Below are 15,077 nucleotides of genomic sequence, written 5' to 3'. Positions count from 1 at the left end.
CCCCAACCACAGAGCTCCCTAGGCCCACCCATGCTCTACCCCAAATCCCATCCCCTTTACTAATGGTAATGCAATTTTTTTCCATTCATTTTTCATATACACACAATACTGACACATTTCAATCACTATGTTGAAAATAAAATCATTTAACCTACTGGCGATCCTCTTCAGGCTGCTGTAATTAGCTTTAAAGGTGAGACTGGGAGGCTAGGGGGAAGCCGGAGGATGCTAGAGAGAAGGGGGAAACATTCAGGCCTTCGGCGAATCGGGCAGGGAAGTCGGCTGGCAGGCGCCATGGCACACTTGGAATCTCAGGAGGCACACAGTTTGAGATACACTGCACTAAGGACTAGATCTAAATTAGCTCCCCCTCTTGTTGGTCCCTGAACCAGTTGCTCTAAGAAGCAGTTATTTACTACATCTAGGAATTTTACTGCTCTAGCACTCCCTGATGTGACATTTATCCAGACTAAACTAGGATCTGCTCTGCCTTCTAATCTAGAAGCTATAATGCAGTAGACTGACAGAAAGTTCAAGTTTAAAACTATAGGGAAAAGGGTTTTACAATATTTAAACTAGTTAATAACTAAAGTTTGTTTGGGGTTTTTTTGGTTTTTTTTTAATCAAACTGTTTTTGTGGTTTTTTTTTCAATAAGCCTACAATTTCTCTTTTATCCCAATCTTTTTGCATCACCAAAACTCAGAGCAAAATAAAGTTCATTTACCCAGAGAAATGTCCACTTCTCTCAGAATTCCTCAGAATTGTTCCCCAAACGCTGATTATACAGCACATATACTGCCACCCTCCTGAGCTCTGCCAACTCCTCTCCCACTGCGCCCTACAACCTCAGCTCTGATTATATATGTCATAATCTAAGAAAAGGAACCAAGTCTTAGAAATTAAGTTATTCCGCTGGCTAAGTAACCAAGAAGATGCTGATTCAAATGCAACAAACCACATCTTTCTGTCATTTCATTTGCCAGAGATATACCGTTTCAACTAACAATATAATTCAGCAAATAAATAGAACCCAACTGGCACTGTTGCCTTGTTTCTCAAGCAAGCGGGCACTAACCACCCCCTTTTACAAAACTGCAGCACAGTTTTTAGCGCCAGCCCTGGCGGTAACAGCTTCGACGCTCATAGAATTCTTATGAGCGTCGGAGCTGTTACCGCTGCAGTCGGCGCTAAACACAGCACTTCGGTTTTGTAAGAAAAGGGAGGAGGGGTGAGAATTGGTACCTTTTCTTAGATTGCGACACATATTTATTTATTTAGTATTTGACATACTGCTATTAGCTGAAAAAGCAGGGCATAGCCGAATACTAGAAAGAGATCTATAGTTGTTTGATAGGAAAGAGCTTTTCATTATGGATTTCCAGGTAACATAGAAACATAGAAGATGACGGCAGAAAAGGGCTACAGCCCATCAAGTCTGCCCACTCTGCTTACCCACCCCCTGTCTATGCCCTAATGACCCAATTTCCTTATTTTGACCCTCGTAGGGATCCCACATGGGTATCCCATTTATTCTTAAAGTCTGGCACGCTGTCTGCCTCGATCACCGGCACTGGAAGCTTGTTCCAATGATCAACCACTCTCTCTGTGAAGAAATACTTTCTGGTGTCGCCATGAAATTTTCCGCCCCTGAGTTTGAGCGGGTGCCCTCTTGTGGCCGAGGGTCCCTTGAGAAAGAAAATATCATCTTCCACTTCGACACGTCCTGTGAGGTACTTAAATGTTTCGATCATGTCTCCCCTCTCCCTACGTTTCTCGAGAGTGTAGAGCTGCAATTTGTTCAGTCTCTCTTCGTACGAGAGACCCTTGAACCCCGAGATCATCCTGGTGGCCGTCCGCTGAACCGATTCAATTCTGCGCACATCTTTACTGTAATGTGGCCTCCAGAATTGCACACAGTACTCCAGATGAGGTCTCACCATGGCCCTGCTAACCCCCTCTCCCACTGAAGTCTGAACCCTGATTATAGAAGTACTGCCATTCCCCCTCCCACTGCACTGGACACCCTCAACTCTGATTATAAGTGCATCTCTCCAGCTGCTCCCTGAGCTATAATTACACATGCACTGCCACTCCCCTCTCACCCCTGTACCTCAAACTCTGTTTATAGGGGTATTGCCACCCCTTCTCACACTAGAACCTGAAATATTCACCCTGAACTCTGATTATAGGTGCCCTGGCCACTCTCCTACCGCTTTGTGAATTCTCATTATACATCCCCTGTTCCACTGCACCCTTAACTCCGCCACCATCTCTCCGTAGTGCACCAAACTCTTTTTGAACATCTACTGCCACCTTCTCTCTCACTGCACCCCAAATTCTGATTTTAGGTGCATTGCCACCTCTTCTCCCACTGTACCTTGACTCTTATTATTGGTGCACTGCTACCCCCATCCCACTGATCTCTGAAGTCTGATTGTAGCTGGACTGCCACCCATTTCCCATTGCACCCTAGTTCTGATTATATGTCCATTGCCACCGCTTCCCCTATTGCACCCCTATGGCTAATTATAGGTGCCCTGGCATCCCTTCTCCCACTGTATGAAAGCCATTTTGGGAATAAAGGAGGAAGATGGTCATTTTGGTGTCTAAATGCAGATAAAATCTGGAAAGGTCCATTGCTATGTTGTAGATTATAGTGGAGTGAGGGAAAAGTTCAAGAACCAGTGACCTTTAACTAAGGGAAGAGAATAATAAAGGGTGGGGGTAGAATTTGGATCATCATAGGATATTAAGAGCAGAGAAGTACCGATTTGGAATGGTTTGGTTTTAGCCCCAATCCTCTCTCTCGTTACCATGATCTCTTTTCATTCCTGTTTTCCTTTAACTATAGTTTCCAAGATTTTTTAGGATTTAATATCCTGCTCATCAAAAGGTTGTCTATGTGGCTTATAATCTAATTATATAGGGGAGGGAGTGCTCTAACAGGACAAGCATGTAGGAGGAAGAATTGAATCACAAAATTCAAAAAGAAAACGGGGAGGACAGAACAAGAGGGTGGACTCTGCTCCAATTTCCTTACGAGTTGGAAGGGATAGAAAATAAAAATTAGGTGTAAACGTCTTCAAAGAGAAAAGTAAACTTAGTTAAGGAGGTCTGGAGCTTAAGATGGAATAGTAGAGCATTCCATAGTTCAGGACCTTGTACTGAGAAAAGTAGAGCAGCGAATAGTATATAGGATGATTTCATGGAAGGTGGGGGTAGTGAGATGATTTTGATAGGAGGATCATAGGATTCTGGTTGGATGGTAAGGAGTCAAAAGTTTAGAAAGATAGGGAGGAGCCTCGGTAATACAAGTCTTGAATACAAGCAAAAGGATTTTATAGGTAATGCAGTGTGTGACAGAAAACCAGTGAGTGGCCTTGAACAAGGGAGTGATGTGATCATACTTACAATGGCCAGGAATTAGTTTAATAGCAATATTTTGGATAATTTGAAGTCATTTTTGTTTTTTGATCTTGCTTCTTTTGTAAAATGAATTGCAGTAGTCAACTTAATTACTAGTTGAAAGATTGTTGAGATCTGAGGCGTAAAAGATAAAGATGAGTATAAAAGTACTCCTAATATTTTGATGAAGGTACCAAATGGAACAGACATTGATAAAAGCAAGACAGGAATTGCAAGGTATCTTGCTGAAGCCTGCTGAAAAGGATTGTTTGGGATTTACTTGGGTTCAATATTAGTCTATGGGAGGTCAACCAATTGGTTAAATGGATTAATTTAGAAAGTAGCCTAGTGGTTAGAGCAGCAGACAAGAGCCAGGGCAACCAGAGTTCAAATCCCACTGTCATACAGACTATGGGAAGAAAACTGAGAAGAACTACATCTCTTGGACAAGAAAGTTCACATCCAGACAGAGTCCACATTCTTGAAAATAAGAAAGGAGGAAAAAGAATGGGAGGTTGAGAAGAAAAGAGGTAGGTAACTGGGAGTAGGTAGTTACTTGTGTTCTTGGGCAAGTTACTGAAGCCTCAATTGCCTCTGGTTGAAAGAGAATGTGAGCACTCTGGGGTCAGGGACAGGTCCACTCTTCCCAAATGTAACTTACCTTGAACAAATGAACCTGGCTGAGCTAAATGTAATTGAGAAAGTGGGCATAAAATACCATAGAAAGAGGAGCTTTGTCTGTCCCCAGGACCAAGGTAAGGATATCATCTGCCCTAGGTGAAACCTCAATCTCAAGCCCTCCACCTTTACACACCACTGACCTTTGTTACAAGGTCAGTCTTCCTCTTCTCTTATATTCAGTATCAAATAAATCTCCTCCTTTGTTCTCTCCTTCCTCCTATCATCCTGCTCTCTCTTTCTCCTCGGCCAGCATACTAGCATCTTTTCAATCACATTCACCTGCCCTGCACCTTCTTCCAGTCTCTACTTGCCCATTTTTCTCTTTGCCTACTTCACCACTCATCCAACATCCTTTCTCTCTCTATCTTTACCTTTCCCCCCCCTCCCAAAACACACACACACCTACAGGCCATCAATTTTTCCTTCTGCTTCTCTTCCCTTCTAACGGTAGCAGCTTAAGGCTTTTCCTCTCTTTGGTGTAGGCATACTGAGCATCACCATAAGCCTTGGCTGCCTCCTTTTTTTCAGCTGCTGGTGGGATGAAATGTATCAGTGGCTTTATGCTGGCAATGCAAGCATTTCGAAAACTCACAGACCCAACACATCCACATCCCAAATTTGGACATCAGCCTCCTTTCTACACTGCAGCATATATTCTTATCAGGGTGGCCTTTCTTGTTCTTTGTTCACTTTTTACTTTTATTGCGTACAGTATTACCATAAGTGTGCCATTAAAAAGATTAAAGGGTATATAAGTCAAAGTAGAAAGTACTCAAGGAATAGATTTCAGTAATGCTTCAAATACAAAAAATAAAATAAAATATTCAAAACAGAGGCAACAACAAACGATTGTGTGGTTTTGGTACTGTAGAACTGTCAAGTTATAGTTTCCTGCTGCTCTGGCTACTGGTGTCATAGTAGTTTCCAGGTTGCAGCTTTCTGCTAATCTGTTTGCTAGTGTCTCTTGGCAGTGCCAGGTTGTAACTTTCTGCAGCTCTGTCTACTAATATCATGGCAGTGTCAGATCGTAGCTTCCTGATGCTTTCTTTGCTTGTATCATGGCAGTGCCAGGCCATAGCTTTCTGCTGTTGTGCTTGCTGTGTCATGGAAGTGCCAGGTCACAGGTCCTTCTGCTTTTTCTCCTAGTGCAGTATCCATATTCTGTCTTTCCTGAATTATAACATCCCATTTAGGTGGGTGGAGACCTTGTATAAAGCCGTCTTAAGTCTTGCATTAGGCTTCATGCTGAGGTTATTGAGATCAAGTTTTTGTGTCTGAGAAAAGCAGAACTTCAAACTTTTGGTAAATGTGTTTTTGTTTTTACCACTCCTTCAATGTTTGGAGTTCACTTGGTGATGTGCCTGGTAGAAGATTTGTTGGATCATTATATCCAGATTAAAACTTCCACAGTCCCTGCAGATAATGATCAGATTTTCCTTGTTATCCAGTGCTGAAGTTGGCTGTTTTCATAGAATATAAAACTTGGTGGCCCAAGGTTTCTCCAGGTTGCAACATGACCTCTCAATGGCAGCTCTGAGTGACAGTCCTTTATCTTTGCTTTACTTCTGCATGTGATTCAGGTTTGTGTTGATGGAATTAAGCTTGTCCCTCAGATTTTGGAAGGAGGGGCGCATGTCCTCTTCATCTCTCCAGCAGCTCAGCATTATTTGATAGACGTCAACAGGACAAGCCCTTGGCCGTGGCAATCGATAGCCATGGCTGAGCTGCTCTAGAACTTCTCGGTTGGTCATCCCTGCATGAGAAAGAATGGATTAAGAGAAATTTTAAATTATCTGCACTTGTCTTTCTTGTCTATATTGCTACTTCTTTTGGTCTTACTCTTGCATCTCCTTCCTTGTTATCCAGATCCAGAGGGGGCAATATTCAGCTGGCAGTGGTTAATGTTTCTTCAAATTAAACCCAGGTATCCTATCCGGATCTCATCCCTAAATATCTGGGCAAAAGGCATCTGCCAGGAATAACCTGGGTACTATTGATATTCAATAGCGGGATCCGGATAGCTAGCTGGTTAACAGGGTGTTGCCTTTTTGCTGAATAACAATGGTGCCTAGGTAATACCCGCCTCCACCCAGACTCTGCCCCTGGACTGCTCTGGCACTATCCCTGGTCTTTCTGGATTTTTATTGGTGCCATCTGGTTATGTGCTGCTAAAATCTGGTGCTGAATACTGGACCTTTAAATTTTTATTTTTTGTTTGGGAATGTCAGTAATTTAGCAGAGATAAAAATGGATATGTTTGATTCAGTTGTCGTAAATCATTTCTTTATTTTGCTCAACTTAGCATAGACTGAAACAGATGAGATCTGACTTGGTGCCAGCTGGACACAGCATGAAGTTCCTACATTGAGGCAGGCAAGCCCCCAAGTTACCTTAACACATTATCCCGTGGATGTCACCAGACAGGCAGCATCAGCTGAGAGTTGGCAAAACTTTACATAAAGACTGTGCCTAATTTCATTTCTGTCTTTATTAGGTGCTCATTTGAGTCATGTGGCCTTCATTTTGGAAGCAGTGGGTTTTTATTTTGTTTGGTGTCCTTACAGAGGAGGAAGAGGTGTAAAGACGCACCGCTATAGGGCTGTTCTCCATAGGTGAAGATCTCAAAAAGCACAATTCCATATGACCAGACGTCCGACTTCAAGGAATAACGTTGATAGTTGGCTGCTTCTGGAGCTGTCCATTTCACTGGGATTTTTGTGTTAGAGCTTGGTGAGTAAAACTCCTCCTGAGAAGTAGTAAAAAATTAATCATCTTTCTTTAATGAATAGATAGGGCAAGTGACAATTTTGAAAAACTGGGAAGCAGGAATATAAGCAGATAGGTATCACTTTGATAAAGAGGAGGGTGAAGATCATCTACCAAACAGTGGAAAATGTGTTGTTTCATGGTAGATGGTTAATAATAATAAGAGATGGAATGAAATCTAGAATCTATATGTGTCAGACTAAAGATTGGAATGAGGAGAGATGGATAAAGTTCCTGGAACATGAGGGCTTTGATTAGGGTAGACAGAAGAGGGGAATAAGTAAGACACAAGATAGCCTGACACCAAAGAGAGGGGCAGAGGGGAAGAGACAGAAAATGGACAATCTTGAGAGAAGAATCAGGAAGAAATGGACCAGGGGCTGACCTTGAGAAGTCTTGCTAATCCAAAGTCAGCTATTTTGCATGAAAGGTTGTCACCCACTAAGATGTTCCTTGCTGCCAAATCACGATGAACCACATGCTTCTCTGCCAGATACGCCATGCCTTCTGCTACTTGGCAGGTGATGTACATCAGGTGGAGAGGGGATAGCACTCTCCCTTCAAGACCTAGGAATAGCAAAGGACTCAGTACCATCAGGACACAACTTCTCAAGCACCAAAGGCATATAACAAAACATTTATTTTGCACTGTTCTGAAGGAAGCCTCACACAGGCACAATATGTCATGTTGTCTATAAAATACATATGTATGCTGGCATTTATGTGTGAACAATCCTATAGAATTTTCAGAAAAGAAGACATTGGGTTACACTGAAAGTACAGGATTTATCAATGAAGGGTCTCAGTGAGTGTACCAATAATCCTGCAGTAAGGGGGTGCTAGCACAGGGTCTCAGTATGGGGGTACCAAGAGAGGGTCTTAGAGTACAGTGATACCTCTTTAATAAGGGATGTTAGCACAAGATCTCATTGAGTACAATGATACTTCTAGAGTACAAAGCTGCTTAATATGGAGAGGTCAAAGATCAAGGGCGATTTAGGAAGAAAAGTGAAACACTGCCACCTGCTGGGTTTAAAAACTTAACAGAATGGACTTTTAACGTTAACATTGATGTAAGGCATTTTTTGGAAAGGAAGTCATGTGATCAACTATGCCATTGTATTCTAAAGCATGATAATTATTACAAATGATGTCACATAAGGTATAAATCTGTTTGCCTTGCTTTCTCTCTTTGAAGAGCACTGAAATTCTGAGGGCTTGCTCTTCCTAGACTAAGGGAGCTCTGTCAATAAAACATTTGTTTTTACATGGCTTTTCCTCATCTGTTATTTGAATTCACAGAACGGAGTCTCTAGCCCAATCATGTGGGAGAGAGAATCCATTCTGGCAATTCTTTTGGCCTCGATGTTCAAGTCTCCAGCCTACTTGAACAGGTGCTAGCACAGGGTCTCAGTATGGGGGTACCAAGAGAGGGTCTTAGAGCTGTGTTCCCGCTAAGCTGCGCTGGGGTGCGCTGACGCACAAAATATTACCTCGCAGCGCACAAGTTTCTCGTCACAGTGCACACAGTGTAGAGCACAGTTCTTCAACCGCCGGTCCGCAAACAAAATCTTGCCGGTCCGCGAAGGATTCGGTCCCCGCCGCAACGAAAGGCCGGCGTCAGCTGACTTGCAACTTCCTGTTGCAGTCGCTGTGCCGGGACTCCTGCCTTCGCCGGGACTCCTGCCTTCCACCGCGTTTGCCTCCTGCCTTGTCTCCGCACCTCCAGACCAGCAGCGGCAGCTGTGTATGCTTTTAACTTCGGCACAGAGCTGCCCCTAATCAATAGTTTAGCGCGGTTTCATAAGGCAGCCTCGGGGCCTTTGCTAGGCCGGCCCACATCGCATCATCGAAGCGGGCCGGCTATCAAAGGCCCCGAGGCTGCCTCATGAAACCGCGCTAAACTATTGATTAGGGGCAGCTCTGTGCCGAAGTTAAAAGCATACAGAGCTGCCGCTGCTGGTCTGAACTCTTGGGCCGCTGAAGGAGGGCAAAAAGCAGCTGTCCTGGAGGTTTCCCTTCCTCTCGCCTTTACAGGTTCCTTTTTTCCACCTTTTTTTTTTTCCTTCAAACGGCAACGGGCCCCAGCATCGACATCAATCAAGTAAGTTCCACTGTCAATCAAGCGGTTCTGCTCGGCCAAAGCTTCCCCTGTGACATGAGCCACCCTCAGGGGAAAGAAAGTGACCCACAAAGGTGAGGGGAAGGGGGGCAGATGATGGAAGTTGGGGGGGGGAGAGAGAGAGAGAGAGAGAAGGGGCAGATGATGGAATGGAGGAGATGAGAGAGAGAGAGAAGGGGACAGATGATGGAAGTGAGAAGAAGGGAGAGAGAGCAGAAGGCAGATGGATGTCAGTTGAGAAGGGAGAGCAGATGCTGAATGGAAGTGGGGAAAGAACACATACTGGATGGAAGGAGGAGATAAATAAAGGGGGAAGAAAATAGTAAGATAATGGAGGGGTGAGGGAAAGGGGTGACAAGCTGTGTGTAGACACAGTGAAAAGAGGGAAACGGGACTAAATAGTAAGAAAGAATTTAATTTAGATGGAGGCAGAAAATAGAGAAGGAAGACCAGAGAAGAAAAGGGAAGAGAGAGCAGAGAATGATCAGATCTGAGTGGAGGAAATGAGAAGAGAGATATGCTAAAAACCACAGGGGGGAGGGAAGGATAGAGATGCCAGACCATGAGGGGAACAGAAGGAAGATGATGGATGCTAGACCAAATTGGGGGGTGGGGGGGGGGGCAGGAGGAGAGATGGCAGGGAAAGACAGACAGTGAATGGAAGGGGCAGATGCTGGACTGAAGAGACAGAGAAGGTTATCATGCTGCTGTACCGGGCCATGGTACGCCCTCACCTGGAGTACTGCGTCCAGCACTGGTACTTTAAGAAGGACACGGTACTACTCAAAAGGATCCAGAGAAGAGCAACTAAAATGGTTAAGGGGTTGGAGGAGTTGCCGTACAGCGAAAGATTAGAGAAACTGGGCCTCTTCTCCCTTGAGCAGAGGAGATTGAGAGGGGACATGATAGAAACATTCAAGGTACTGAAGGGAATAGACTTAGTAGCTAAGGCAGGGAGAACGAGAGGGCACTCTCTAAAGTTGAAAGGGGATAGATTCCATACAAACGTAAGGAAGTTCTGTGGTAGAAAGCAACATATTTATTTGGCTCATAACTTGCTGGCGCCCGATATTTTTAGCTCACAGTGAAAAAAGTTTGCTCACAACACCCGCCCGCTTAGAGGGAACACTGTCTTAGAGTACAGTGATACCTCTTTAATAAGGGATGTTAGTACAGGATCTCATTGAGTACAATGATACTTCTAGAGTACAAAACTGCTGAAACAGTTTCTATGTAGAATGTGCATTTGATTTGTTGTGCAGGAGTCTAGCTGGATACTTACTGTTGATATAACTCAGGAGATTGCCCTTCTGCATAAGCTCAGTAACAATGTATATAGGCTCTCCAATCGTGCAGACAGCAAAAAGCTGGATGAGGTTGGGATGCTGCAGACTCTTCAGTGCTTGAATCTCTTTCTGCAAGTCTGTTTTGTTCACATCAGCTGTTAGAAAAGAAACTAGGCAGATTAAAAGATGAATAAGCCCATGATAAGTCCCCTGGCATGCGGTGATCCCAAATACCACATCTTGTAACATTCAGAATTCCTAGTGGCCATAAGCAGTAGCATCCGAAAACTTCTGAGATCACATTCCATGGCACTGAGAAACTCCACCTTGTTGCACTTACAGAGCCCAATGGCCATACCCTATGGTATCCAAAACTTAGACACCAAACCATACACAACCACCACGAACACCCCCCCACCATCACCCACCCTCTTAGCAGAACACTTCAAGAACAAAATTACCAACACCAGAGCCACTCTCATCCTTAACCCATCCCACCAAAACACAATCACAATCCACCCTTCAGGAAAAGAGGCAACTGCAGCAGACAGAATTTGGACTCAATTCCCCAACATACAATGGTCAGAACTCAACAAATTCTACAAAAAATACAGTCATGCCTCCTGTGACCTCAACCATTGCCCCTCATATCTCCTCACCACCGCTAGTGTAAAATTCCGCACCATAATGCTACAATGGATTCAATTCACGCTCACAGAAGGCACATTCCCTGCTGACCTCAGCGAAATCGTCATCACCCCAATCCAAAAAGACCCAAAAGCACCACAAAACCACCCATCTAACTTTAGACCTATAGCCTCAATTCCGCTATATGTCAAAATTATAGAAGGCATAGTAGCCAAACTCCTCACCAATTACATAGATGACCACAACCTACTCCACCCCATGCAATCAGGCTTCAGAACAAACTTCAGTACAGAAACACTACTAGGCTCCCTTATGGATACCGTCAGACAACACCTTAGTACAGGAAAAAAGATGCTTCTCATACAACTGGACTTAACTGCGGCATTCGACTTAGTGGATCACAACATCCTTCTACAGATCTTAGACGCAGTGGGTATCTCAGATAAAGTTTACTCCTGGTTTGAAGGATTCCTAAAACTCAGAACCTACAGTGTAAAATCAAACAAAGAAAAGTCAGAATCCTGGTCAAACCCCTGCGGCGTACCACAAGGATCTCCACTATCCCCTACCCTCTTCAATCTCTACACTGCATCTCTAGGAACGCATCTGGACAATCTGGGCATAACCACCTATAGTTATGCCGACGACATCACCATCCTCATCCCATACGATCATTCCAAACCTACCATGACAGACAAACTTCACCAAACACTTGAAACAGTCACAACCTGGATGAAAAATCACAAACTTAAACTCAACCAAGACAAAACCAAATTCATCCTTCTCGAAAATGACAAGATCCAAACCACAACCAACTTAGAGATAAACGCAATCAAATATCCCATCCAAACCACCATAAAACTACTTGGCATGACCATAGACAGATGCTGCACTATGCAACCGCAAATAAATAAAACAATTCAGAAATCATTCGCAATCATGAGAAACCTGAGACAAGTCCGAAAATTCTTTGAAAGAACACAATTTCAACTTATAGTACAATCTCTAATACTGGGTATATTGGACTACTGCAACATCCTCTTCCTTCCTTGCCCTGCAACTATGATTAGACAACTCCAAACAATCCAAAATACAGCTTTGAGACTCATATACTCATTGAAAAAACATGACCACATTACGGATGCCTTCATCAACTCACACTGGCTTCCAATCCAAGAAAGAATCCAATTCAAATTCTACTGCATATTATTTAAAACCATACACGGAGACAGCCCATCATACTTAAACAATCGCCTCATCCAAGCACCCACTACCAGACACAGAAAAACGCACTCCCCATTCATACCCCCCCCCAATCAAGGAAGTAAAAAGAACAAGACTACACGACGGCCTACTAGCCACTCAAGCCGCAAGACTGGACAACCAAATCTCCAACCTTCTGATGACCACCCCAGACTATAGGACATTCAGAAAGGAAATAAAGACCACACTTTTCAAGAAATTCCTGAAGCAGCATTAACATCACGACCTCTTAGTAACACCAAAACTGACGATCGATCTAACCATTACTCACTAATAATAACAATAGAACCTCCACTTTGACCACCTATCAACTCTACTACAAACCACCTCACCCTCAACAACCCGCTAAATGTCTATAAGATCTACAACCTACCTCTCTAGCTAATCATTGTAACTCAGTTTTTAAATTAACCTTTTGTAATCCGCCTTGAACCGCAAGGTAATGGCGGAATAGAAATCCCTAATGTAATGTAATGTAATGTAATATCCCTTGGCACCCAGAGACCATGTTTTGTTGGTACTTAGGGATCACAGAGACCCAGGAAACCATGTCCTTATGGCATTTAGAGATCTCAGACACCATGTCTTTCAGCACAAAGAAACCAAAGAGACATAAGAATTGCCGCTGCTGGGTCAGACCAGTGGTCCATCATGCCCAGCAGTCTGCTCACACGGCAGTCCCTAGGTCAAAGACCAGTGCCCTAACCGAGACCAGCCCTACCTGCATACATTCCAGTTCAGCAGGAATTTGTCTAACTTTGTCTTGAATCCCTGGACGGTGTTTTCCCCTATAACAGCCTCAGGAAGATCGTTCCAGTTTTCCACCACTCTCTGGGTGAAGAACTTCCTTGCATTTGTATGGAATCTATCTTCTTTCAACTTTAAAGAGTGCCTTCTCGTTCTCTCTACCTTGGAGAGGGTGAACAAGCTGTCCTTATCTACTAAGCCTATTCCTTTCATTATCTTGAATGTTTCGATCATGTTCCCTCTCAGTCTCCTCTTTTCAAGGGAAAGAGGCCAAGTTTCTCCAATCTCTCACTGTAGGGTAACTCCTCCAGCCCCTTAACCATTTTAGTCGCTCTTCTCTGGACCATTTCGAGTAGAACTCAGAGATCCCAGAGACCAAATCTTTCAGCACTCAGTAGACTCCAGTTATTCGCCAGACCCAACTATGCTTAGGCTGATACTGGATAAATGAAAGGCAGCATCTATATTAAGAAATTTGAACATCTTTAAAATCTGATGCCACAAACTCAGTTAATTGCAAACCATTTGCTATTGGGTTTGGAATAGAGGTCAACCAAATTTTGGGTTCAGTTACAGTGCCGAAATTGGCCCCAAATCCTTTTTTCTGCCTGGTTTTGGTTAAAAGGCTACAGCCATAGTTTATGTTTTGGCTGAAATAGACTGTGTGTTTTCAGTGGAAGCCAAAAATTTATGCTTTGTTCTTTTTGTCTCCCTCCCTCTGAACATGAATTGCCTTTCCACATTGCCCATTTGTAGATGGCCTTCTCGGGCCTATCTTACAATTTCTGGCAGTCTAGGGGTGTAATCAGGGCAGGAATAATTCCCAAGCACTCCTGCCCTTGCTGACTCAGCTATCAAAATGACTGTCATTACCTTTAGTAGCAATTTTGCTAGACTGCCGCAAGAGGTCACAGAGTCATTTTGAAGTTAGAGCCGATACGGGTAAGAGCAACTGGGAATTACCCCTACACTAGGCCACAAGGAATTATAAGGTAGTCTGAGGTGGGGGGGGGAGAGAAGCTACTCTTTGCATCTTTTTTTTTTTTTTTTCTGTATGTGTAATGTGATTGCAAGTAATGCAGAAATGATCTTGCATAGTAGTTTATATGGTAAATAGCATAGGTGTAAGAACGGGGAGGGGGGTCGCACAGCGGCCATGGCCTCCCCAAAAATTCCTGATGGCAATGGAGCCGACAGTGTATCTACACAGGCGGCACTCTCCAGGGAATGACATCTTCCTGCCGGCCAGCATACATAGAAACATAGAAACATAGAAATAGACGGCAGATAAGGGCCCACGGCCCATCTAGTCTGCCCACCTTAATGTCCCTCCCCTACCTTTGCCCTGTGAATAGATCCCATGTGCCGATCCCATTTGGCCTTAAAATCAGGCACGCTGCTGGCCTCAATCACCTGTAGTGGAAGACTATTCTAGCGATCAACCACTCTTTCAGTGAAAAATAATTTCCTGGTGTCACCTCGTAGTTTCCCGCCCCTGATTTTCAACGGATGCCCTCTTGTTGTCGTGGGACCCTTGAAAAAGAAGATATCTTCCTCCGCCTCGATGCGGCCCGTAAGATACTTGAACGTCTCGATCATGTCCCCCCTCTCTCTGCGCTCCTCGAGCGAGTATAGCTGTAATTTGTCAAGCCGTTTTTCGTATGGTAGATCCTTGAGTCCCGAGACCATCCGGGTGGCCATTCTTTGCACTGACTCCAGTCTCAGCACATCCTTGCGATAATGCGGCCTCCAGAATTGCACACAGTATTCCAGGTGGGGCTTCACCATGGATCTATACAATGGCATAATGACTTCCGCCTTACGACTGACGAAACCCCTTCGTATGCAGCCCATGATTTGTCTTGCCTTGGACGAAGCCTGCTCCACTTGATTGGCAGACTTCATGTCCTCACTGACGATTACCCCCAAGTCTCGTTCTGCTACCGTTTTTGCTAGGATCTCGCCATTAAGGGTATAAGACTTGCATGGATTCTGGCTGCCCAGGTGCATAACTTTGCATTTTTTGGCATTGAAGTTGAGTTGCCATGTCCTAGACCATCGCTCCAGCAGGAGTAGGTCGTGCATCATGTTGTCGGGCACTGAATCTTCGTCTGTTGTGCATTTGCCCACTACATTACTCAGTTTGGCGTCATCGGCG

At 44.1% G+C, this 15,077-nt stretch overlaps 1 protein-coding gene across 1 annotated transcript in view; it reads right to left on the bottom strand.

Annotated features, from left to right (window-relative positions):
- Positions 1-4,743: 4,743 nt before the first annotated feature.
- The window catches only part of SRMS (src-related kinase lacking C-terminal regulatory tyrosine and N-terminal myristylation sites), a 45,897-nt gene continuing 35,563 nt past the window's right edge, over positions 4,744-15,077 (bottom strand). Inside the window, exons 5-8 of the mRNA XM_033914927.1 lie at positions 10,258-10,416; positions 7,239-7,420; positions 6,677-6,833; positions 4,744-5,840 (exon numbers count right to left, since the gene is read on the bottom strand). Coding sequence (XP_033770818.1) covers positions 5,647-5,840; positions 6,677-6,833; positions 7,239-7,420; positions 10,258-10,416 — 692 coding nt within the window. The 3' untranslated portion in view covers positions 4,744-5,646. The remainder of the gene's footprint in view (positions 5,841-6,676; positions 6,834-7,238; positions 7,421-10,257; positions 10,417-15,077) is intronic.

Source organism: Geotrypetes seraphini, chromosome 11 (genome assembly GCF_902459505.1).
Source record: "Geotrypetes seraphini chromosome 11, aGeoSer1.1, whole genome shotgun sequence".
Lineage (NCBI taxonomy): Eukaryota > Metazoa > Chordata > Amphibia > Gymnophiona > Dermophiidae > Geotrypetes > Geotrypetes seraphini.
The sequence above is the reverse complement of the archived record's forward strand: the minus strand, read 5'-3'. Positions and strand labels throughout refer to the sequence as shown.